Genomic DNA, 24,039 nt, shown 5'->3' on the forward strand with positions numbered 1-24,039 from the left:
AGGGCAGAAGAAGATTAGGCAAGCAAGGCATCGACAGAACACAGCCTGGAGAACTGAAACCCCATTTTTATCTGAGAAATTTATACCTGAAGAAATCCCAGTCATTACATATAGCTGAAATTTTGGAGTCGATATTGCACACTACCAAGTTTTAAGCCAAGAGGAATGCAACCTTTTTAACCTTAGGCTTGGCTCTTCTATCCATTCAAGCTGTAAGACACTTATGGTCAAAACATTTATGAAGCCCATAAATTCACTCCCCCACACCACAATAAAACAAATCCACAACACAGGGCACTTACTGTGTGTTTGTGATTGCTCTGCAACACAAGGATGTTTCAAGTGTTTGTCTCTTCTCCTAAAGAGTTGAAGCAGGGCAGCATTTTTTTGACTTTTACTAAAACTTGTCAAATCAAGTAACAGATAATTTCCAGATGGTTTTGAGAGCTCCCTAATTTCTGAAAAAATATTAAAATCGGACAACTAGATTTTTCTGTGAAGATTAAAAACTCAGGTGATATACTGAAAGCAGCCTACACAAGCACAATGCCATCCTGCCTGTCACCACAAAACAGTCCTTGCATGTATGGCTTGAACGATGATTTTTTGGTAAAGCTCAAAAAAGAAGTCTCAGTTCAGAATGAACACATCAATTCCACAAATGCATGTTCACATTATAACAGGACGTGTAGTTCTTGTTCAAACAGCTTACAGAACTTAACTCTACAAAATAAGCCAGTCCATTGAAATTTTCCAAGTGGCTATCACTCTTTTCAAAGGGACAAAATGCAGTGTATAGATTTTTCATATCATAGGTATTGATGAAGTGAGGACATCTGTTTCTAAGAAATGCCATCAGAGGTCTATACAGAAAGAAAAAAACCCCTGCATCTTTTAATTAAATATGGCCTTAAAAAAACCCTTAAAACACGATAATGCAAAGAAACCAATTTTGCTCTGCTGCTTAATTAGGTCTCCTGCCTGTAGCAGGCCATCACATTATGTTGACCTATGCAATACTTTATGAAAGAGTCACCTCTAGAGAGGCCGAAAGCCATTTCCATCAACTGCATCGATGCTGACACTGGAATGGTAGTATGTCTAACAAGGAGGAGGAAGGGAGATTTTTCTTCTTTTTTTTGTGAATAAGCTCAGGTTTATGCTTTACAAAACTTAGATATGCATTTCCAATTTAGGAAAAAAAAAGTTTCCCTCTTTTTTTTATTTTTTGCTAATTCAATATTTGAGGCAACATCAAGGATTACAGTGCTTATAACATGTTTTATTCAATTCACATAGAAAAGCATGCAGTATTAATGTAAAATGGTACAGTATTAATGTAAGATGTTCAGTGCACTTTAGGTAAACAAATCATTAGCATACAAACCCATTTTTACGGTCTATACAGGCATACTAAACACATTTAGAATAACAATGATTTTTGGGAACTAAATTAAAAATTGTGCTTAACTTCAAAAAGAGACAGGCCATAATTGCAGTGTTAAAAGTGATGTTTTCTAACTGAAGTGCTGTGACCCTGAAAAGAAAGGGGCTGTTACCTTTTACCCACTTAAAAAACAGTTTCAGTACAGTGCTATGAAACAGTCTAAGCAGGAACATTTCCTCTGGGAGGCAAGTTTGATGGCAAAACTGACATTAATTTATAGCAATTTCATGAATCCATAGGACATATGGCCAGTAGCTGCCTTACATGCACAAAATGTAATCTTTAGGAATGGAAAATGTAACCTTTAAAGTAATTCTTACATAAATGACTAATTTGACAGGACTGCTTTGAACTGTCAAGGAGCCATTACCTGTGCTTACAATTGGCAGAGCATGTAATCTGAAAACTTAAAGAGCATCAAAAACTCCCAAGGCCCCAGGTAAATAAAATGCCCAGTCAAAGAAAAGAATCTGGAATGGTTCTTCCTTGGGAAAGAACCTGCAATGGGCAGGCAAGTGTTCAGTTTTCACATAGACGAAAACCACAGGATCAGATTGCATGGAAGTCATTAAAAATTAAGTTCACCTGTAAATACTAAACATTTTCAGGTTTACAACTTTGAGTCATGTTTGATTTCCAAGCAGAATCAGTTTTTGGTGGTTTTTGATGGACTAGCACTGGAAAGGCAGTTTTGAATTTTCCTCTTGGTTGACTGACTGACATTTTTATTTTTCCTTTCAGCTGTAAATGAAGACACCCAAGGAGGATTAATCTGACTTGGCAGATCAGATGACATCTTTAAAAAACACGAACCAAACTTCTGTTCCTCAAACAACTTTTGTGAGTTACTGAACAGTACATTTGGGGAAAAGTCTCTTTGAAATAAAGAGTTTGGAGGTTTGGCATCATTAGCCACTACATTTTGGCTTGTAAACAGTGGAAAGTGGTCATTCATATCTACATCAGATGGGGAGAGGTTGGAAAACATAGCAGGTTTCCAGCCAGTTCTGTCAGATACCAGATTGCTTGTCTCTGGACACTTCATACTCTGCTCCTCATTCATTTCTTCCAGATTCTTCTCTGTTCCATTCAGAAGTTTAGCACACTCTGTCGACTTTGAAGCATCATCAAGATCAGAGGACTTGAAATTATAGCACGGACTCTTGCTGTTGTCTGACTCAGACATCATTGAATCCAACTCAGAAATTTTATCAAGGTAGGCAGCATCCATAGAGGCCTCGCTGGAGGTTCTTGTGCGGTTCATTTCGGAAGAGCAGAGAGTATGCAACCTCTTAGGTAGGCAAGAACTTGTTCTATCACTGGATTTTGCTGTTGTCTCATCTGACTGACCAGCTACTGAATTTTGCTCTGATCCATCAAAATGTAAGTTCTCAGCAAAATTTGTTGGGCAGTTGCCCCAAACCCCTGATTTTCCTGCAGTAAAACAGTTTAGCTTTTTTTCACTAGGACAGCTGCTTGTGCTGTGCTCAGAAGAATCTTTGCTGCAACCATCTGACGCGTCATGAAACTCTTCAAATTTCAGTTTTCTCAGGAATGTTGATGGTTTTCTTGCATTTTCTTTTCCATCAGGAGTGTTCAGTTGAAGGCGACTGAGAGACAGAAAAGGAGTGCACGGTGGTGGAAGATCATAAAGTTCTTCATCTTTGTATGGGGTACATTCCTCAATTTTACTCCACTGGTCTTCTAAGCAGGAATCCATATTTGTACTATTTTCATCCAGGAGAACCCTGTGACATCCTGGAAATAGTTCTTTCTTTGGGGCACACTGGGTATTTGAGTTATTCAAGCCATCTTGACTAGAAGAGCTTAAACAAGTTCCACCACTTGTCAGCTGCTCAAGACTGTCAGGACTTTGACTGGTATTCAAAGCCTTTTTCTCCTCAGCTTGGGTTTTCAAACATGTTGTATCTTCACTGCTCTCACCTCCTTCAGCATCTGTGGAAAGCACTCTCTCACTAACAGCACTCACTGTCTGGCTTCCTTTGCCTGCCTTTTTCAGCTGCAAAAGCTGACACTCTATTTCTTCTATGTATTTATCACTCCTTTCCAGTGCCTTTTTCAGACGGTTCATTTCACGTTCACTTTGCTCCACTTTGGAATGAAGGGCAGCTACTGTAAACCTACCAAACCTGCAATAAGGAAAAAAGAAAGAAAATGTTAAGCTGGAAAAAGACATTTTTGTGAAGGTTTGCAAGCTCATTTCAAGACAGAATGAAGATATTAAATACTCTCCTAATTTGAAAACAAAAGTCAGATCTTCTCTGTGCATTATGAAAAAAATACTGAAATCATCACAAATAACATACAGGTGGAGGTGATACATGAAAAGACAAAATTAAAGTATTAGTGATAGCAAGGCAGTAACAAGCAGATTACCCTTCCAGGGACTGGTTCTATCAATTCAACTCAAATATGCATGAAGAATTATCCCCTAAAACAATGGCAAAGATTTATGATAACATTTGAACAGTGGTCCACATCTTGAAATATTTACATTCAATCATTTTCCTTCAGTACAGCAGTGTTTTACAATACATTTCTTTCGCAATGTCACCTTGTCAAAAACAAAATGCTGATATGAAATGCCGAAATTGCATTAGTCCTTTGAGGTGGCTTAAATACTTATACAGACCATTTCAATTATATTTCAGCTTTTCCTTGCCCATCCTGTGGATGGTATATTCACTTACTCTGAGTTACTTGTTTTTCTGAGCTTTACAACAAGAAAATTCTGATTTCTTTCTCAACTCCAATACAAAAACCTGCTGCTTGTGGTTTGTGAAAGTTGTGTGCATGTGAGGTTTCCAGCTTGAACAGTTGAGAATGTGCTCATCCTGGAAACCCTATAAGCCTTCCCCTCATCCTCCACCAGTTCCCCTCATACTCCACCAGCTTTCAAGACTGACCTTCCCCAGAGGGCAGGTGAAGGTTTCAGTTATATGCCCTGACTAATTCTATCCTGTCAGTGACAGGCGCGCACCAGGGAATTCACTTCTCCATCCAAGGCTTTCAATTTATGGAAAGAAAAAACAATTAAAGTTCTGATATTATTAGAAAGGAGGGAAGGATCTGCAGTCACGATACAACTCTGACAAATAAGGTTTTACATCACAAAGAAAGGACAATTCTGTATGTGGGCTTACAGTGATTTTCTATTTTCCATCTTGTAGCTTCATGTTACAGCACAGGTTTACAATCACTCTTTCAAGCACAAACACTGCCTGAAATTTCTAAGTTTTTCTTTGCTTGCCTGTCCCTCCCTCAAAGTCACACAGAATTTACTTTCCATTTTCCCCATTCCATCAGCTCACCTCTTCACAAAATGCTCCCACTGCAACCGTTGGATCAGTGAAATCTGAAGACGGTATATCTGTGGCCTGCAACTATGCTGGCAAAATAGCCATGGATCCATGCATGCATTTCCAGCAAACAATCAAACCACACTCTGCTTCTTCAAGTTGCGAGCCTGAAGCAGCAGGAAGCTGCTGAATGCTGACAACTGCAATACAATTAACTGGACAGCTGGGGAAAGCAATAGGGGCTATCATAAGCCCCCAAAAATTGGGCAGGAGTGACCAGATCTACTGATGTATTTCACTGTTCAAACAGTTCTGCATATTTAAAGAACTCTGAAGACTTTGGTGTAGATGGTTCAGTGATGGTTATGACACAACAGTCTAAGTCACTTCTGTCACAGCTAGCAGACCACTTTTAAAATCAGATCAGCCTAAGCTTCACACAGTTTTGGTGCATGCCACTCACTTCCTTGTAGACAAGAAATGGCAATGTAGAAGTTTAAATTTAGTAAGGTTTCTTTTTTCCCCAAAAGAAGATAGCTGGACTGCAACTCAGTGGAAGCAAGGACTCCTTCACTTCCACAGTATCTCTACCCAATTATCTTCACCTTCATAAAAAAAGAAGACAGACCATCTTTCATTTACTTACTTTCTGGAAAACAAGTTTTCCCAACTACTTATAGCAGTTGGTCCATTTCTAGCTGTACACAAGAGGGAAATAGGAAAAAAGGCACAGAAGACTTTCTGTCTCCCCTATGAAACTACGTAAAAGCAGAGTCACAGGGGAAGGGGGTTACATGAAATAAGCATTCTTCTATACAACACATTTTGTCTTCTTTCTTTCTTCAGTTAATGAAACACAGATTATAGTTTAAGATACAGAAGGAGTCACTGTAGCACAGCAGGGCCCAAGTAAGACCTTTCCCACTTCCTAAGGTGATCCACAAGTATTTATTTTGCCTTTCTCTTACAGACTTATTCACACAGTCTTACAGGAGCAAACCCTACACTCCTTAAAAGACAGAAAGATGATGCAAAAATAAAATTTAGCTGAATAGCCAAGTAAGAGAAAGGGAAAAATGCTTCTGTAAAACAAGCAAGATTTTCTGGAGTCTCCTGTAACAGACATGCTGACATAAAAATTAAAACATGTTTACATTTATATGCATACCTGGTAATTCCTTTTTAATGGAAGAATGGTGTAATATGTTTATTTAATGCAAATAGCATTAGTGACAGCCTGAGATTTGCTTATGAGGAAGCACTGTATTCTCAAGTGTAACTTTTATAACAAGTGTCCTCAGGTTAAAAAAATACAGTATGTTGTTCAAAGGCAAATAGCATCACTAATATGTTAATTGTTGCAGAGGGATGTGCTTGGAAATTTTGTTTTTCAGTAATGTAACTATATGACAAGCTGCCTACAAAGTTACTTCTGCAGTTAGGCATTAGAACGGTAGTTTGTTTTCTGTTCCTGCTTTAAGACTTGCATACATTTATTTCGCAAATTCTCAAGGACACAGATTTTCAAGACAGTCAATTACTCCAGATATAGGTGTTTTAGTGACTGATCTAGCAAATCAGAAGAGAGTTTGAAAACATTCATATTTTGGTTAAAGAAACCAGAACCCTCCCCATCTCCCTAAACCAAACAACACATAAGATATTTTTTTTTCTTTTTCTCCCTTCGGGTGTAGAGTGAGCCGTGCTACAGCCAAAAATTTATGTTCTTATGATAGTAACAACAGAATGCAATACAGTTACATGAAAATAAATTTAAGTTTCACCTGACAATCTAGACAAATTATATTTTCTGAAGTATTTGAATTATTTCACACTTGGTAACAAGGTGATGAATTCTGCAGTAGAAGTTAAGGTATTCAGTATACATGTGGTAAAGAGTACACATTTATCAAAAGGAAAACTATATCATCAGACATGGACAGATTTTTGAGTGTTAGGGTCTTGTTCTTTAGTTGTACCACTGAAACTACGACTTTTCTCACTGCATTGCAAGTACATCCTTCGTATAGAAAACTGCAAGGCCAGAACAGCAAATTATCACTCCTAAAGTGAACACTGAGAGGCTGTGTAGGGCTAAGTTGCTGCGGTTAAACCATGACAGCTTCTGAAGAAGCCCATTTAGAAACTGTTTGGGAAGTTGAACAATCTTGCAGTTGTTTCTTCCTTCTCTCCTTGCCTATCAGTTCTGCAAATTCAGCTATGGGGTTCTATTTTACACATCAGTGACCACTAACTACAGCACGTCTGTCTGGTTGAGCTCTTGAGTCAGTTTAAAACCATACAACCTGATACAAACTCTTCTCTTTCTGGATAGCAAGCAACTGCAACAGAGGGTTTTCTTGTATAACTTCCTGAAGACTGGGGCTGCAAGGGTGCTTTGGAAATTGACTGTCCAATTCTAATCACCTGATGGCCCAGGGTGAGGACCATCCTGCAGTTCAGGATGCATGAGCATGATCCATCCTCCAAAGGAAACAAAGGGTGAAAAGTGGAAAATGACAAGGTTTGAGATAAGGGCAATGCCATATTGTACAACCAAAGCCAGTCCCATCATTTAGATACATGTTTTCCCTTGGGTTCTGCAGTTAGACAGGAAGGCAAGAAATTCAAGAACATGCCAGTTGAAAGACCTACTGATTTCTACAGTTTTTTGGTGAAACATCTTGGCAACATTCCAGGTTTTATACAACTGTCTTAAAAGTGTGTCATATTTCCATAGACATCAGAGCTAAAAAAAAGTTACTGCCAGATGAGGGCCTATTCCTAGCAATCAAAAATCTCCAAAACCTGCAAAAAAGTCAAGGCATACTGTCCACTGGGAACAGACATGTCAGGTACATTCTTTGAAGTGAGCTTCCATTTTCATGTAGAGAATTGGCTGAATTTAGACAAATATGCAAAGCCTCTCCAAGCATTTTAATATCTATACATCTATCAGTGAATCATCACTAGTTTTCCATGTAAGAAAGGCAGATTACCACCAAGGTCAGCAAACAGCAAAAGCCAGAAAGAATTACTTCACAACTACTGAAAAACAAACAAACAAACAAACAAACAAACAAAAAGAAAAACCAAAACCAAAACCAAAAAACCCACCCTACTGGAAAACCCACAAAACAAGTGTGGTCTGAATGTCCTTACCCACCTGCCTAAGGTTTAGATCTTCATGCCTGAAGTGGGCACTTTCTCAGGATTTAATGCTATGACTCAAGAACTCAGAGTTCATTTGAAGGCTATTATACGCTACTTTTCTCTGCTTTACTTTTAGGGTCACACTGCAGGTAGTCTTTGAAAATGGTCACTCCTCTGGACCAGCAAACTTGCAGAGAGGTGAGACTGTAGCCCAGTTCTCTGGCAGGGAAGACTGCAAATGTTCTTATCCTCTGCATCCTGGACACAGGTTTTTAGAAGCCTATTTGCAGGTCTGATGAAATGCAGATTGAATTTAATAGTCTGATACGTGCAGAAATATTTGAGTTAGGTAAAAATTGAATGTTGTAAAGAATGACGTAGAAAGTCAACAGGTTCAGATTACAGTGTACCTGAAGTCACAAATCTAGACAAGATAAACAGTACAAATGAAGAAGAATTGCTCCTTCCTCCCTAAACTGCAACAATAAAACAACTCACAAAACCAGAGAAAAGAGATAATGCAACAATTTTATGCATGTTACAGATAATTTTTCAGACTGGGATTTTAACTGGCAGAAGCAATTAAATATTTAGGTAAAAGACTCCTAGGAAGCCTAGAAGTCTGGTTCAAACCAATTTGAATCTAACCATTCATAAAATACACTATACCCTGGAGTAGATGGACTTGCTAGTTATTTTCCTTCAGGTAAAAAGCAAACATCTCTCTGCCAAAAACGCTTTTAGATCCACTGTGCCCTGCCAATAGACATAACAGTTTTCTATTTCAAGTAGAGCTGGAAGTAATCGGGCTTTATTATCCTGCAAAACTTAAGGTTTTTTGTTCTGTATCAAGAAAGTGAAAGTCACTGAAAATTCATCATGAGAAAAGGTAAGGAAAGAACAAACAACAACCATGAATCAGTCTAATTTGCCTGAGAAATGGAAGACTAATGCAGGTCTTCAGTAAGAAATCAGAGCAAGAAACTTACCCTCATTTGCCTTTCAGACCTGTGTCCCAACTATATGATGATATGGTATTCTGGTGAAGGTCTAATCTCAAAAATGTTTTGAGGAAAAAAATAAAAAGCTAATCAATAAATCAGCATCATCAGTTTAAAAAATGTATAAAAATTCCTGACATGGCTGAACTATCAATTTTATTGATATACATGATATTTTCCAGCATGTTCTAATGGATAAGAACAAAGAAAAAACAATCTAAGTCTATGATAAAAGGAAAGTTTTTTATTGACCACTGAAGGAGGCTAATTACACTTTCCCCTGTGATGTAAGAGGTAAAGTCTGTGTTACAAAGGGATCATTCACCTGCCATTAGTGTTCTCTCTTCTGTAAAGCAATGTTCACTAAAACAATTTATGTTGTGCTATTTAGCTCCAATGTCATCAGGCACAAAATGAACTACACTTGGGATACAGGGACTGAATACTGACAAAACCTTTACAAAATACTTTGATACTGGTTTTATTTAGTTACTTTAGTTATTTGTGTAAGCATGAACCCATACCTGAGAACCTGAAGCTAAGGAATATATGAAAAATGAAACAACAGTGGTGACACTAAATTACAAAAATCTAATTCAGTAGCTATTTTAAATTACATTAGAGACTTACTCAGAAGCTTTTCCAAAAATTACCTTCTGAAAACATCTGAATAAAGCACACAGGATCATCTATACTGGCAAATCCATGTACTTGCACAGGAACTTAGTTCTAGTGACATTGTTGGGCTCTGATGTTTATGCCTTCAATTCTGATTTTATAGGCAAGTTAAAAAAAAAACATTTACTGCAAACCCTCTTCAATGTCTGAAGCCTAGCTGAAAGACCCCTTAAATATTATCAAAATTTAGCATCAGAGCTGAAAGAATATTAAAAAAAATGTCTTGATGTTTGGTTTGGTCTGGATATTGACCAGTCTAATGACCACAAGGATGAAAGTTAATTCAAAAATTCTGCTAACAACAATTAAGATAGGAGAGACTTCTCAGCATCTGAAGGATGCACCTGGAATTTGAAAGAATGGAGTTTGATATACACCAAAACATCGATCTGAAGAAAGCCTGAATAAATGGATTAATTCCTACTCTTTAAAAGGGGACATTAAAAGCAGGAATGCAAAATGAGGTAGAGGAAGGTAACTTTTTAAACAGCAATTTGGCAGAACTGGTACTGGCCATTGTGCTAGAAGTGTCAGGTAAAAGAAAACAACAAAAAGGTATTGATATAAGATGCTGTAGAAGACAGAAGACAGTTTTTCTGCTCTAGTTAGTGCTACCAAGACTTCACTTGTAGTCTATCAACAGTTCTATGCATTATGACTTCAGAAAACCATAGACACTTCTTGAGTGCAGAGCAAAACCAAATAAACACACGTTTACTTTTTCATTCAAGTCATAAGTATCTAGAGGACCTGGACAAATTCAATCTTTAAGATATGATGAGGAATGAATGGGTATAGGCTGGACGGAGCAAAATCGTTAAATTTAATGTGCTGAACGGTTTCTTTCAGGACAAGGTTTCCTTGAAGGTACTTAAATTCTTGTAGCACACCACTGAGCTCAAAGCAAAGGCAAGACTCAATACAGCAGAATCAGGGTACAGAAATACAAACTCCTGAAAGTGTTTGAACTGTTCCTAGCCCAGTTTAAGCCTGATACAACTCATGTCCTAAATCCCATGCACAGCTCTAGAGTTAGTTAGGGCCAAAGATAATTCCCAATAGGCAGGAAGGACGTGATATTTGTTCAGGAGACTAAAAAAATAATAATAAAAAATAATAGCAGAGACACAGACAGGCCAATCTATTGGGCATCTGGATCGTAAGACAGACCCTGACACTGTTCAATTTGTAATAACATTTGGCTATATCTGGGCTTCTAAAGCAGAAAGTGACAGGCTATTGTTTTAGGCAACCACGGTAAAGCATGCACAAGCTAGAAGAAAGGGAAATTGTCTCCACTGGGGAGTTGACCTGACATCAGAAAAATAAAATTCATTTTAGACTATCTGGTCTCTTCTAGCTCCTCTTTTCTAGATTTATTTAGTTGTATCTATTTACTTTTTAAATTTGCCATCCTTGCCAACTCACTCTTGAGTCTTATGCCCTAAAAGCCATTGCCAAGGCCTTAAACAGGGCTCTATCTTATAGGGGTCTTCAGGGTAGAATGTGCTTTCATGTACCCACAGCATAAGGATCATTCGTCTTCTTTCCTGTTGTCTCTAATGACAATCAGTCAGGCAAGTAAGCTCTTCTACAAGGATTAATTTTATCTTCCAGCAGGTGTGTTGCCAGAACAAAATCCAGAGAGCTTTCTTCTCACATTACACAGATGCCTTCCAACCCCCTTCCTCAAAAACTCTGTATAAACCTTTGGCCAATATGGCTATTAGCTTTTTGATACCTAAACAAGTGACAGAAGAAAGGTAGAAAACCAATGAAATAAAGGAAAAGAACTTCAAAAATATCACTATATTGCTTCACAAAGTAGTTCCAAGAAGAGGTACCTTACGATATAGCTCTAATGAATATGGTGAAGTTCTTGCTTTTTGAGGGTATTGTCACTGGTGTTAGAGCATTAAACACAGGTGTCAGTTCTGAGAATGATCTTCTCATGCAGCAGAAGCTCAAATTCTACATATATTGCCCAGACACAGAGCTATCAGGAACCTTCCTTGAACAAGAAGCCCAGCCCACAAAATAAACCTTGAAGGCAGCAAAAGGAAGAACAAAACAAACGCAAACACAAGCAACCAGAACATCTGCACTTAGTAAGAGACTTTCTACTTTGAACCATATAGCAGATTTAGAAATTTCCCCGTAACAACTTAACTGTAGAATTCAACCAATGAATCCAGTACTTCAATACTGGCCACATAACAAAAGAACAGCACTTGTAGTCAAGTCACATTCCTCCACTGCGGACTTGCTGCAACTCTCTAAGTTGCATTTCTCACTCACTATTTTGTAAGTTTCATTTTACACCTAAGTCCAGGAGGACAAAAATTCTGAAGTCTACCTGGAGACACATATGCAACACCATGTACACCACCACAGTTTTAGGTTAAACAGGCCTACAACAGTTAAACAGTCTATAAATAAAAGATAGTAGCTTTTAAAATATTCACATACTTTTGGGGTGATCTACTATCAACTTCAGCTTTTAGTCGCAAATTCTCTCTTAAAAGGCTATTGTTTTCCACGCTCAGTTTCTTATTTGCCTAAGGAAAAGAAAAGGAAAAAAATAAGTATACAGTGAAACAGAAATGACTTCTAATATTTATAGGACAAGCTGTTTCTCCTTTTTAAAGAGACAGAACTAGAAATGTGCAGGCAGGAAACAGCCTTCAGACAGGGACACCACTTAAAAATCACCATGGGAAATGGTTTGCAAAACTGAATAGCGAACAGACATTTTTTATTTATATTCCCAAAATACATTGCAAGTGTCCTATCTAGGGAAATAAACACAGCTATGTTAGTTAGCACAGAAAGTCATTAAGGAGATGTACTAATGGCAATTCCATGTTTTTTTTTTCACATGACTAAATACGTTAAGTACATTAACATTACAATGTGCAGGTATCAGCAAAACTAATGTTGAACAGCTTCCCCCATTCCAAATTAGAGCAAGAATACTTTGTGGGTTTTTGGCTTGTTTTTAAAGCATAGTTATCATGTGGATGTAAATCCATTATGATGAGCTATTTGCAGTCTTTCTTCACTTTCTTCCAGGACATTATGATTACGATTTCTGATTCACAATCCTTCTTACTCCTTGAATTGAGGTCAATTCCTTCTTCTCAGTTCAGCAGACATCCTTGTTAACAAGACACTTCATATAAAGAGAAGTTTTCCTGCCACTGTGTTTCAGAACAATGAATGCCACTATCCTAACAAGCAGAATACACTCTTTGCGCTTCCTAGACTCTGCTCAATCTCCCTATGCTAAAAACAGCACCACCAGTTCAGGACTCGTAATTCATAGCCTCAATTAGATAATGCTTCCACTGCATAATAAAAGTATGATCTAGAGCTAGATGTGAAGAAAGAGCTATGCAGCTGGGCTCAGGAGTGAAATGTACTTTTTCAGAAACATCCAACAGTGCAAGAAGAGGCAGAGAACTTTAAATGCTCATACAAATATCCCTAGTAACCTTTCCAGGTGAGGGGGAGGAGAAATGGAGTAGAAAAATATGAACTAATACCCCCCATTCACAACACCACAATATTTGTAGGGACAGAAAGGGTAAGTAGAGACTTGTGGCAAAGAAGGGAAGGGTGAGCCCAGGGCTGAGTGTCAACTACTCAGCATTTAAAAAATAAAAGCACAAAAAACTATCCTGAAAGCAATGAATGAGAATTCAGGAGCCCTAAGTTCCAAAGCATCATCAAACCATTTGACAACATGGCCAAACCCTTTCTCTGTTTCCAAAAACACAGTTCCCTCAGCTACATAATCAAGTAAAAAAATTCATTACTTGTGTAGCACTGATAGGCAAGGCACTCATTCATGCAGCACATGTTAAGGCAGGACTGAACCCCTCTGGTGTCCTTCCTGAGAGTGCTCTACCCTCCGAGTCTGCAAGGGATCCCCACTTGCAGCACAATGTCTACATTAATGACTTCATGTAAATGCATTTTTAATGAGTGTACTTAGTTTAGGCTTTCTCCTATGGAGTTTGGTTCACCACTCCCATAGTTTTATGACACACTCAAAAACAATGCCTATTTTGGGCAGTCCTGTATTTGTCTGCTCTAGAATATTAAATGATAAAGGTGATTGCTAGTCCCTGATTCAGCCAAGTTTTGAAAAAGAAAGTGGTGACAACCACATTTACTGAGGGATCTTGTCTAACTGGGAAGTGCTCTCTGGTTGAAACTCCTGGGTCAGGTACGTTCAGGGATGAAAAGTTTTCTGCTTACAGATAGTGTGTGTGGGAAAGAAGTCTTGCTGTTCAGAATGGGGATGGGCAGTGCATGCTGACAAGTGAAACAAGGTCTACTAGAGCCAACTGACTTTAGGTACTTACAGAATTGAGCACTCTTGAGCAGGGAACAAATGCGGAAAAAAGTGTTGGACTCCATGATCTTCAAGGTCTTTTCTAACCTAAATGATTCTATGACAACAGTTTAAGAATTCTTCCTTAAAAACAACAGGTTAAGAATTCCTCTCTAAAACATATCTAAGCCTCTATTTTTTCCTTACTCTTCTTTATATGTTTAAACCTCTTTCCTTGCTAAGGCTAATGCTATACTGAAAAAATACTCAAGCAAACCCTTTCTTCAGTTCCTGTTACAGTGTTCTTTTTACTTGCCTAGGGAAAAAGTTAAAAAACTTATTAAAAAATAAAAAGAAAAAAAAAGAAGAAGAGACAGTTTAACTTAACCAAAAAAACCCCAATAAAAATATAGGCAGACAAGAACTTCTTGCTGTGAATCCTCTTTTGCCATCTTCAAGTGAATTGGAAGCTTCTGGGGTCCTAGAAGTGTCCCATTAACAAAATGGTAGAACAGTACAATGTATGCCTCCAAGTCTACAGCACAGAAAAAGTGTGAACACTATTAATATTAAAAACTTTTAAAAACAAGTCCTAAACGCACCACAATTCAGTTTTGCAAGAAGTAATCCAGTATTGTTAATAGAAGAAATCAAGGCAGAATTTTGAATAAATACAAGTTCAATTTTTTCCATCTTGACTTCAAATTAATCTGAAATTTCACTCTTCTTCAATGTTTATGGTGATCTTACTTGTGCCTGCAGGTATATTTTGCAAGATACTTTTATTTAGATGTATTTTCACATGCCTATCTCTTTCATCCTTGCTTCTGCAGTATCAGATTTACTTCTATATTACATCAAGATGTATAAAAAGGCAGCAGGTTTCCAGTAAAGGATATTCTGGTCATAAAATGCTGAAGCTTGTCTATTTTCAGTCAAAGGGTCAAGTTACTCTGTCTCAGCAAATTGCACCAAAAATATCGGCTAGCAGGGAGGGCAATAGTGCAAAATCTGCCTCAGCCAACTATACTGTGTTTGCCCACTGAATGTTACAAAACAGATATATTATATAGATTATTGCAAGCCTAAAAAATCTGGTCATCAATACTGTCGACAAGTGCTACTATAATCCAATTACCCAGTCACAGAGTGACAGAGGAGTTGAAGAAGAGTCACATACAGGACTCTCTAGAACAAGCAATAAACATCTGACACTTGCAAGGGCTATATGGAAATACTATGATACACCAACAGTCACTGGAATTCAATTTTTTTTCCTCCTTCTTCTAGATCTATGAAGTACCCGAAGGTCATGGTAGCTCTTACTCCCATTTCACTAACACAATACAGTTACACTACAAAATAGCTGAAGAAATGTGTTTGTTACATTCATTACCTCCCTTAGCTTTTCCACATCATCCATCAGTTTTTCACACATATCATTGGCAGTTTTCAGCTTTTTGCTCCATTCCTCTGGGATTTCTGGGCCACTGGTACTTGCTTCATTTGCTGACTGGCTAGTTTCCTCATTTTGGCAAGACAAAGCTGATGCCGCAGGATCCAGAAGAGATTTCAGCTGTATCTGTAAACTGAGGTTTTTGCCTCTCAGATCTTCTACTTCATTTTGCAGGGATTCTATTTCATCCTAAAGGTGTCAGAAATTCAGAGGATTTAAAATAATTTGTGAGATTAATTAAATAATACTAGTAAGTTCCCATAGCACTTTAGAAACATGGGTTCTGGCAAGCCCAGATGCATGCCTTCACTTACACACATATCTAAGTATGCTTATACTCTGCTTTAGGCAGGATTTTAATCAACCTGCACACTCAAGCCTACTGAAGGTTTTAGTGCAGGGAATCCCTTGACTACATAAAGGACCCTGAACAAACTGTCGGGCAGACCAAAAGCTTCAAAGCATTCAGCAACATGAATCTATTATTAGGGCACTCTGTGGGAGGATTTCCTGCATCAAGAGTGTTCTTAAGGTCGTCCTCTGCTGACTCATTTGCTGTTATTTAAGAGTGTTTCTCTCACATCATTCTGAAATGCCACACGTTAGGATGTTGAAAGTCTCCAAATTGAAAATGGACAGAACACTGCCTGGAAAAGGCTGCTCCAGCTACACCAAAGCAGCAACATCTTAGGGAAGACTCTCAAAATGCAAAGAACAAAGCTCTAAGCCGTATCAGTCTGAATTTACAGGGAAGCAAAAACCTTCCAAAGCCTGTTGTTAAAGGGATAAAAGAAATAATTTATCCTGAAAACATGACTTCTACACTGTTTAGCAACTCAAGTTTATGAGTTGTTCATGGTCACACTACTAAAGGAGGCCATATACAGCATTTACATAAATCCAAGCCATATTTTCACAAGTAATCATGCCCACCCCTGCCCCCAGCATGGAAAAAACCATTTAAAATTGTTTTTTAAAATAAATTTATGTTATCCTATGACTGGCTATATGAATTTCAAGTTGATTCAACAGAAAGGAGGAAGCATCTTTTTCCTGAGTCCTTGTCTCAGAGAGACTAAAAGAATCTGAGCTAAGGAAAAGTTTGCCATAAAAGATAGCTCTTACTTCCCCAGTGTTAAGGATATAGGGAGATTTCCTCTCCCCCCTTCTCCTCCCCACGACAGGTTTCCTTCAAAAATGTGATGTCTTCACACTGCTGCTACTTAGGAAACAACAGCTGAGAAAATGAACTGAGCACATTCCTTATTAACAGCTTTTCATCTTCTTCCCAAGAGAGTATTTTCCCAGCAGGAGATTGGAGCATTCAGCTCTACTTTCAAGCATTTACTCACTTTCAGAAAACAACAAAACAAAAAGATAAAAATTAACCTACACCAGAAGGTTACAGTGGGCAATATTCTTTAAGAAGGAATTTAGTCTCTCTGAGCAACACGGAATTATTTCAGAAAATGCTTGTGTTTGTATTGAAGACAAAACCAAACATGCATAGAGAAAATGCTCCCATACCACCTGGGGGTGGAATTCCCACAAAACTAAAGAATTGGGTGCACTTGGCTACCTGTTGTCCAGAAAGACTATTACTGTGACTTCATGGGACCACTTCAGGCACCAGTAAATGCTTTCTTGTAACCTTAGTCAAAGGCGGCATTTTAATGCAACTGAGTTTCACATAGATGCAGTATATACCTTTACTCAAATTAAAAACAGCAGGACTCAAAGCAAAAGGACTATTTGTATGTGGTAATTTAACAGCTGTAGTTCATCTGGAAAGTCACAACACTCCCCCAGTCCTTACCTCATATTCTTTGTGGAGCAATTCAAGCCTTGTTTTACGTAGATGTTTTCTGACTGCTGGACTAAATATAGGATCGCTTTCACTTGTTCCCCCTAAAGCAACAATAGGATGAAAGAAGCATTGATATTGTTTCCTTTTCAGTCAATTCAATACTAGTAATCCACCTTATACCACTTCTCATATTATCAACTGCAAATGCAGTTAATATTGGAACAATTGGCTACCATGGAAGATTTAAAGTCCTTTCACTTTCAAAACAGGTTCAACTTGAGTAGCTACTAGTGATGTTTAGAAGTCAAAATCTTGATTCATAGCAGGAAGAAAACTTTAACATTTTCAACTTTTTTTTTTCCTTAACAAAATCCTATGTTATTTAAGACCATACTAATAAAACAGAGCTGAAGGGAAGGGACAGAGTATCAAGCATACATTTAATTAGTAAAATTACTGTAAGCTTTTAAAATAAAATTATTCAAATAAATTTTTCTCTTAGTATGAAATAGTAGAGCTGTTATTTTATGTCAAATAAAGACTGTAGTATTTCCTAGCTCTGGGGAAGTTAAGATCCTCATGCAATTGCTGCAGCTTTGTCTCATTTCTTTCTGTGCTAAGAGTAATTTTCTTAAAAATAAAAAAAAAGAGGAAGTGATGAACAAAACCAAACAAATAAACAAGTAAAAAACACCACATGCTCATTCAAGATTCTGGATTGAAGTACACTATTGCCCACCTAAATGCTGGTCTCTTAGGTGAACACGTTGTAATGCATAGGTGAGAAGGCACTTTTAATGCATTTTTTCCAGTTAAAGGCACTATCCAACTTAAATTTAAAAATCATCATTAGAGTCATTAGGTATTTATTGTGTTGTTTGGATGATCTAGCCATTAATATACACAATGTCTTTGGAACTTTTCAGTAACATCCCTAATAGCTACAAGGTTCAAGATTTAGTTACAGTAATTTCACGAATACAAGCCGCAATGACTATAAGCCGCATCGACTATAAGTTGCATCTCTGGGTGTTGGCAAACATTTCGTTCTTTGTCCATAAATAAGCCGTACGTTCGCAGTGAGGACCCACGTGCAACAAAGTTGCCAAATAGTAACAGAATCACGGCAGAGCGGGGTTTACTGGCTCGGCTCGGGCCATGAGGGCTCGAGGCTGCTGACAGGGTTGGGTGGCCCAGCTCGGTGCTACCGCTCAGCGGGGCCGCTCAGGGCTGGCCGCCGCCACCGCTGGGCTCGCTCGCCCCGGCCCGGCGCTGCTGCTCGGTGGCAGGGGGGGCACAGAGCCTGCCGGCACCCGTGGCGGTGGTGGGAGGTGGGGATGGAGCCACCCTGCTCCTGCGGCGGCGGCATGCGGGGACAGGAGCCCCCCGAGCCGCGGGGCCAGCAGGAGAGAGCCCCTGCCTCCCCCTGAGCCGCGGGGCCAGCAGTAAAGAGCCCCTGCCTCCCCCTGAGCCGCGGGGCCAGCAGGAGAGAGCTGCCCCGCCTTCCCCACCCCCTGTGCTGCCTGCATGGAGCAGCTCCACCCGCCGTGCAACAGAGTATCAATTTGTAACAGCTGCATAAATGCAGGGTTTTACTGGCAGGAGCTCGACTTTGCAGTTTGCACTGACTGGGTTTGCACTCCCGGGGTTGAAAATGTCAGAAAATTATTCACATATTGGCCGCTCCTGAGTATAAGCCGCATTTCCAGTGTGGGAGCAAAATCTTGGTCAAAACGGTGCGGCTTGTATTCGTGAAATTACTGTAATTCTTCCTTAGCTGCAGGTTAAAAACACAGAGGAAAAGGTATCCAGACATCTCTGGACTCAAAGCAATCTCCTCCAGCAGAAAATACCAGAAAGTTATTTCAAAGCCTAAACTTGTCCTTACCTATAATCTCCTTGCAGGGATTTTCAGGTGTGATGGGAATCCTGCAAGCTGGGCACTGATTATTGTTCTTCAGCCACACTTCAATACAAACTGAACAGAAAACATGGTTGTTCACACAGATAACTGGATGACGGACCTTTTATAATTAAAGAGGAAATAAAAAAAAAACCAAATAGACTCTATGAATACCTTAAAACTTCTTCAAATAATAAAATACAAAAATACACAACTCCATCTCTCATTGCAAGTCTGGCCTTGCAGGAAAGTGACACTGTTGTTTTGCAGAGCTAGCTAGGAGCAGCCTCCTGACCCAAAACACCAAATTTCCCTCTTATTGACAGCACCAATTTCTGCAGAACTAAGGTCCTTGTTTCCAAGAGCTCGTTAATAACCAGTTATTAGGTGCAGCAGCAACTTCTCTTTACCCCGCAACCTCCAAGAACTACAGCCAGCCACTCCAGCCAAGTGCATTCACCTCCCAAGGTAGAACACAACCCAAGCAGGTGCATTTTCAAAGGTGAGGCACAGACACAGGCACAATCCAACACTTCACTGTGGAAGAGGTATCATTGGAACATAAAGTGTTACAGATTAACTTTAGCCTGTGGATAATCAGCTTCATGGAAATCAGCTTTTAAAAGGATCAGGGCCAAAACCACAGAGCTGAAATGTGAACCAGCAATCACTAATTCAAGTCTCCTGCTAGATATGCATTGCTACTAAATAAGTCATTACCCAAGAATGGGGCAGCTAACTGAAGGATTAAATATTCCAATCAGACACAGATTCTTTCAAGCTTTTCCTCCCCTTCCAAAACAGCAGGGTAAACAAACTTTTAGAAAATATTAATGACAATGCACTATTCTCCCTTGTCATTTAACTATAAACCCTATTTGAAAGTAAATGTGCATAGAGGGACCAAATATGATGAAAAAGAAAAAGACTTTATGCTTTATTGCAGCTTGCTACAGCTTATTGTAATACACACTCTTGAATATCTTACTTGTTAACATTAGTATTTGTGTTAGGTATCTTCAAATAATTATTTGTTTTTCCTCCACTCCTTTTCCCAAGAAATGTATTTGTAGACATAGAAGTGAAAGAATATATATGACTTTAAAGTCTGCTGTACTGCACTTAAAACCCAAGTTCAATAGAATCTTCATCTTTAAATGAAGTTCCTCATCATCTTCAAGATATTCCTCTTTCATTCTGTTAGTAAAGTAGGCAGACTAAAAAGGAAAAATGAAATACTGGCAGTGAGAAGCAAGCACCTGGAAAGGACAGTCAGTAACCACTTGGGCCAACAGATCAGATGTGTCCTGTAGCAATCGCACCCATACAATTGGCATTGCACAAGCTAAAACCCAAGTGTTTAACCACTGAAATATTCATGGATATGAATTAAGGCCCAGATCTGTCACTTTCTTCTCCAATTTACTCTCTACACCTCTGTTATCTTACAGGATTCACGTTATTTTTAAGACCTCCAATATGACAGTCCTGGGAGTCAAAGGAATTATCTATACATAGACAGAAACTCAAGTTACTGAAGGTATGAACAGAGAGAGAGTGAACTTTCACTTCTAATTAAGGAGGTTTTTTGTGATTATTGCAAGTATTAGCACACCAATGCTTTGGAAACATTTAAATATTACAATCTCTATTATTTCTAATTTGAAAAATCTCGTTACTTATTGCTTTCTTTTACAAGAGAAAGAGTTTGCACCTGCAGCTAGGAGGGGGAAAAATAATTTTCTAGCCATACTTCTTTCTTACTTTAAAGCAGCCTGAGAATAGTTATATGGATGGTGATGATAAGATACAGAGCAGAATAACATAAAATAATCCAAACAGGAAAAGACGTCTCATGAGTGCAGGTTTTCCCCCCAGGGAGCAAGAGACCCTCAGTTACCCCAACCCTGACATAGAAGCACACTTCTTCCACATGAATGATTACTCCATATCTCTAGCAAAATAGTAAGTCACATTTATTACTCTCCAGGGTACAGTGCTTCTGATTTACACACCTTTACAAGTTTCATTTCAGGGCTGAGGTTTTATACTTTAGTTGGCTCAGGATCCACACACAGCAACGCGCACCAGAACAGCAAAAACTGCTATTGAAATGCCACACAATGGCTGGTGGTGCCACTGCCCTTCCACCAACTGTGACAAGCCCCAGGGGGTGGGGGATCAGGACATATCTATTACTAAAAAAGCATTTTACTTGAATTACAGGACAGTTCCAGTTCATTCATTGAGCATAATGTCTAGAAAGACTACAGTTTATTTCAGAAGGCTTCATCAGCTAAGTGATTTTGAGCAATTTCCTAATTTTTCCCCTCCAACATGTCACTACTATGCAGATCAAAATCCAGTACACATCTACTTCACGTTGAAGGTGCTCCCGGGTCCTCAAGCAGCACTAATGGAGAAGCAGGCACATGGAAAATCAGACAGAGAACCAATCCCCAGACATCCTGCACTTGTTCAACCAACACAGAACTGTGTCTCGAGCCCAAGCAACCTGTTGACACCAAAACCAACAAGAGAGACTTTCAGACATCTTGGGACAAGTAAAGCCCACAAGTAAAGTCTGAAGCAGATGGCTTCTGATCTGCTGAGTAATTAAAAAATACAGGTATGTTAGAAGACAGCCCAGACTGTACCACAAGAACATTCAGGTAACAAACATGACATTTATGCGATTCACTTTTATTTTACATGGTTATTTGCACATCTTGCCAATGTACTTTTTGACACTGTACACATTAACAAAATGGTCTAACACGTGCCTGCTACCCAAGACTTCAGCTTCATTAAAAACAATGAGTGGTCAACTCAGTGAAAGAATTTCTCTGCAATATCCCCTTTTTTATCCTCTTACCATTTTATGCACAGTGAATAGTTTGTAGCTTACAGTCAGACCTTTGCAAATTTTGCAGGGATAGCAGGAGATACATTCTGAGTTTAGGGTGGGTCTTCTACCTGATTTGAAGTCTATGCTACAAACCACAGAAATATCAGATTATGTCAACCCTCCATGATAATCCCTACTCCCCCCTAAAACATAGTAAAAACTGACAAGATTTTTTCCTTAATTCAGGCTAAACAAATTCCTTCCTCCAACTTTAATCCTGAGAAAATGGAGTTTTCTGGTGAAGTTTTTCAATGAGGTTCCAAGCTAGAGACAAAGATTTGTATTAAAAAGAAAGGACAGACAGAGCTGTCAACTTTGCCAAAATTTAAACAGATTTACACGTCTAGAAATGAAAAGATTCAAATATCTTTATTACATGTGTCACCAATAGATTCACTTCTATAATGTTAATGTATTATCTCAGTGCAAGAGAGAAAGAAAGTGTGGAAGCCTCTTCCAGTATAAACTCAGGAAAGTTAAAGTATGAAATACTGGCTTGAAATAACCCAGTGGCTGTACAGCAAGATATGAATAACCAAACTGTTAAGTGCTTAGATCAGAAAGTAACTAGGAACGGATTCAAATAGCAAATAGCTTTGTCAGTTTGATTTCACCCTCCTCTTGTCACTCTCTCCACTTTTTGCAGAGTGGAGGGTATCCACGGTGTATTACATACAGAGTACACTTGGGTTCTCATCCATTTTCATAAGACAGATAAACAGAAAAAGAAAAGTAAAAGGACACCAGCCAGGAAGTCACGAAATGAGTAAAAATGGTTCTAAAAGTAACACACTGTCAGAATTATGAGACTTGAGAAAAGGGAGACATCTGACTGCTTTCACTACCAGTGCTACGCACCAACTACACACATCAAATGTGCCTGCTCTTTTGTTACCACTCCAACAGAGACGGTCTGGAAGTAAAGGCCAGGTGAGGTAGAAACAAACCATTCAATAAATTCCAGAGCACGAACACAAAAGGCTGCTTCTCCCCTTGTAATTACTGTTCTGCTTAAAAAAAAAGAAAGCGAGGGGAAAAAAAACCAACAAAAAAAAGTAGTAAAGAATAAGCAAAGAATTTGAGAAGCAATTAGTGACAGCCATGAAATTAGCTCTGAGGCTTTTAGAGAAGAACAGACTAGCAAGAGCCCTCTGCTTCCCGAGGGAGAAGAGAAAGGAACTGAGAAAGGGTCAGAGAGAGGAAACGGAAACTTTTTCTCCAGACTGCTGCAGTTTCGCTCAATACTTTTTAAATCTACTTTAAATACACCCCCTCTTTGTTTCACTTGTCCTCCGCGACACAGCACCACGCTCAAACACAAGCTCCCCGAGCATTTCACAACAGGGTATCCTACTGCTACCGGGAGAAAAGCCCCGAACCTCAACACCTGCACCTCGGGAGCTGCATACACGCGTTTCAGCGACCTGGGGCCCCCAGGCCCATTCAACAGCTCCGGGACGCTCCCGCCGGGACAACGCGCGCTTCCCAACATCCCAGGGGTGCCAGCAAGCCTCGGCCACTGCCGAGAACGGCCCACACCCCAACTTCCTTCCTCGCAGAAGTCGCAGAGCCTTAAAAGACACATCCCCGGTGGGGCTGCGAGCGTCGAGCCGCGGCGGGGCCCCCGAGCTGCCGCCACCTCCCGGCTCCCCGCACCCACCCCCGGCCCGCGGGGGCCGGGCGGCAGCGGCGCCGTTACCTTGCCCAGGCAGATGTGGCAGGTGATGGGCAGCGTGAGGGACAGCGTGACGCTGGGGCCCTGCTGCGCCATGGCGGGCCCCGAGCGGCGCGGCCCGGCGCCAGCAGCACGGAAGTCCCGCGGGCGGGCGGCCCCGGCCCCCGCCAGCCCCGCTACGGCAGCCGGCGAGGCCAAGCGGAGGGAGCGCCGCGCGCTCCGGCAGCGCTCCTCTGGCGGGCGGGCGGGAGCCGCGGCCCCTCACGACTCTGCTCCGCTGCTGCTGCCCCCCGAGGAGGTGGCCCGCGCGTCCATGGAGGTCTCAGCCTACGCACGGCATTCCTGGGGGGGA

The 24,039-nt window shown here is 39.7% G+C and overlaps 1 protein-coding gene across 1 annotated transcript; it reads right to left on the bottom strand.

Moving 5' to 3' along the window:
- Window positions 1-1,261: 1,261 nt before the first annotated feature.
- OBI1 (ORC ubiquitin ligase 1) lies at window positions 1,262-23,827 on the bottom strand. Its single transcript, XM_033052478.1, has 6 exons — window positions 23,712-23,827; window positions 19,090-19,225; window positions 17,211-17,302; window positions 15,335-15,583; window positions 12,069-12,157; window positions 1,262-3,597 (listed from the first exon to the last, which is right to left on the bottom strand). The coding sequence occupies exons 1-6, from the start codon at window positions 23,781-23,783 to the stop codon at window positions 2,094-2,096; spliced, it is 2,142 nt and encodes a 713-aa protein (XP_032908369.1). The 5' UTR covers window positions 23,784-23,827; the 3' UTR covers window positions 1,262-2,093.
- Between the last annotated feature and the right edge of the window lie 212 nt (window positions 23,828-24,039).

The sequence above is a fragment of the Catharus ustulatus genome, chromosome 2, assembly GCF_009819885.2.
Source record: "Catharus ustulatus isolate bCatUst1 chromosome 2, bCatUst1.pri.v2, whole genome shotgun sequence".
Taxonomy (NCBI): domain Eukaryota; kingdom Metazoa; phylum Chordata; class Aves; order Passeriformes; family Turdidae; genus Catharus; species Catharus ustulatus.

Coding starts and splice junctions, on each gene's coding strand:
- OBI1 (XM_033052478.1), bottom strand. CDS start 23,783: ATGGCGCAGCAGGGCCCCAGCGTCACGCTGTCCCTCACGCTGCCCATC. Junction 17,303..19,089: donor TCCCTGCAAGGAGATTATAG/GTAAGGACAAGT, acceptor TTGTTGCTTTAG/GGGGAACAAGTGAAAGCGAT. Junction 12,158..15,334: donor ATGTGGAAAAGCTAAGGGAG/GTAATGAATGTA, acceptor TCTTTTCCTTAG/GCAAATAAGAAACTGAGCGT.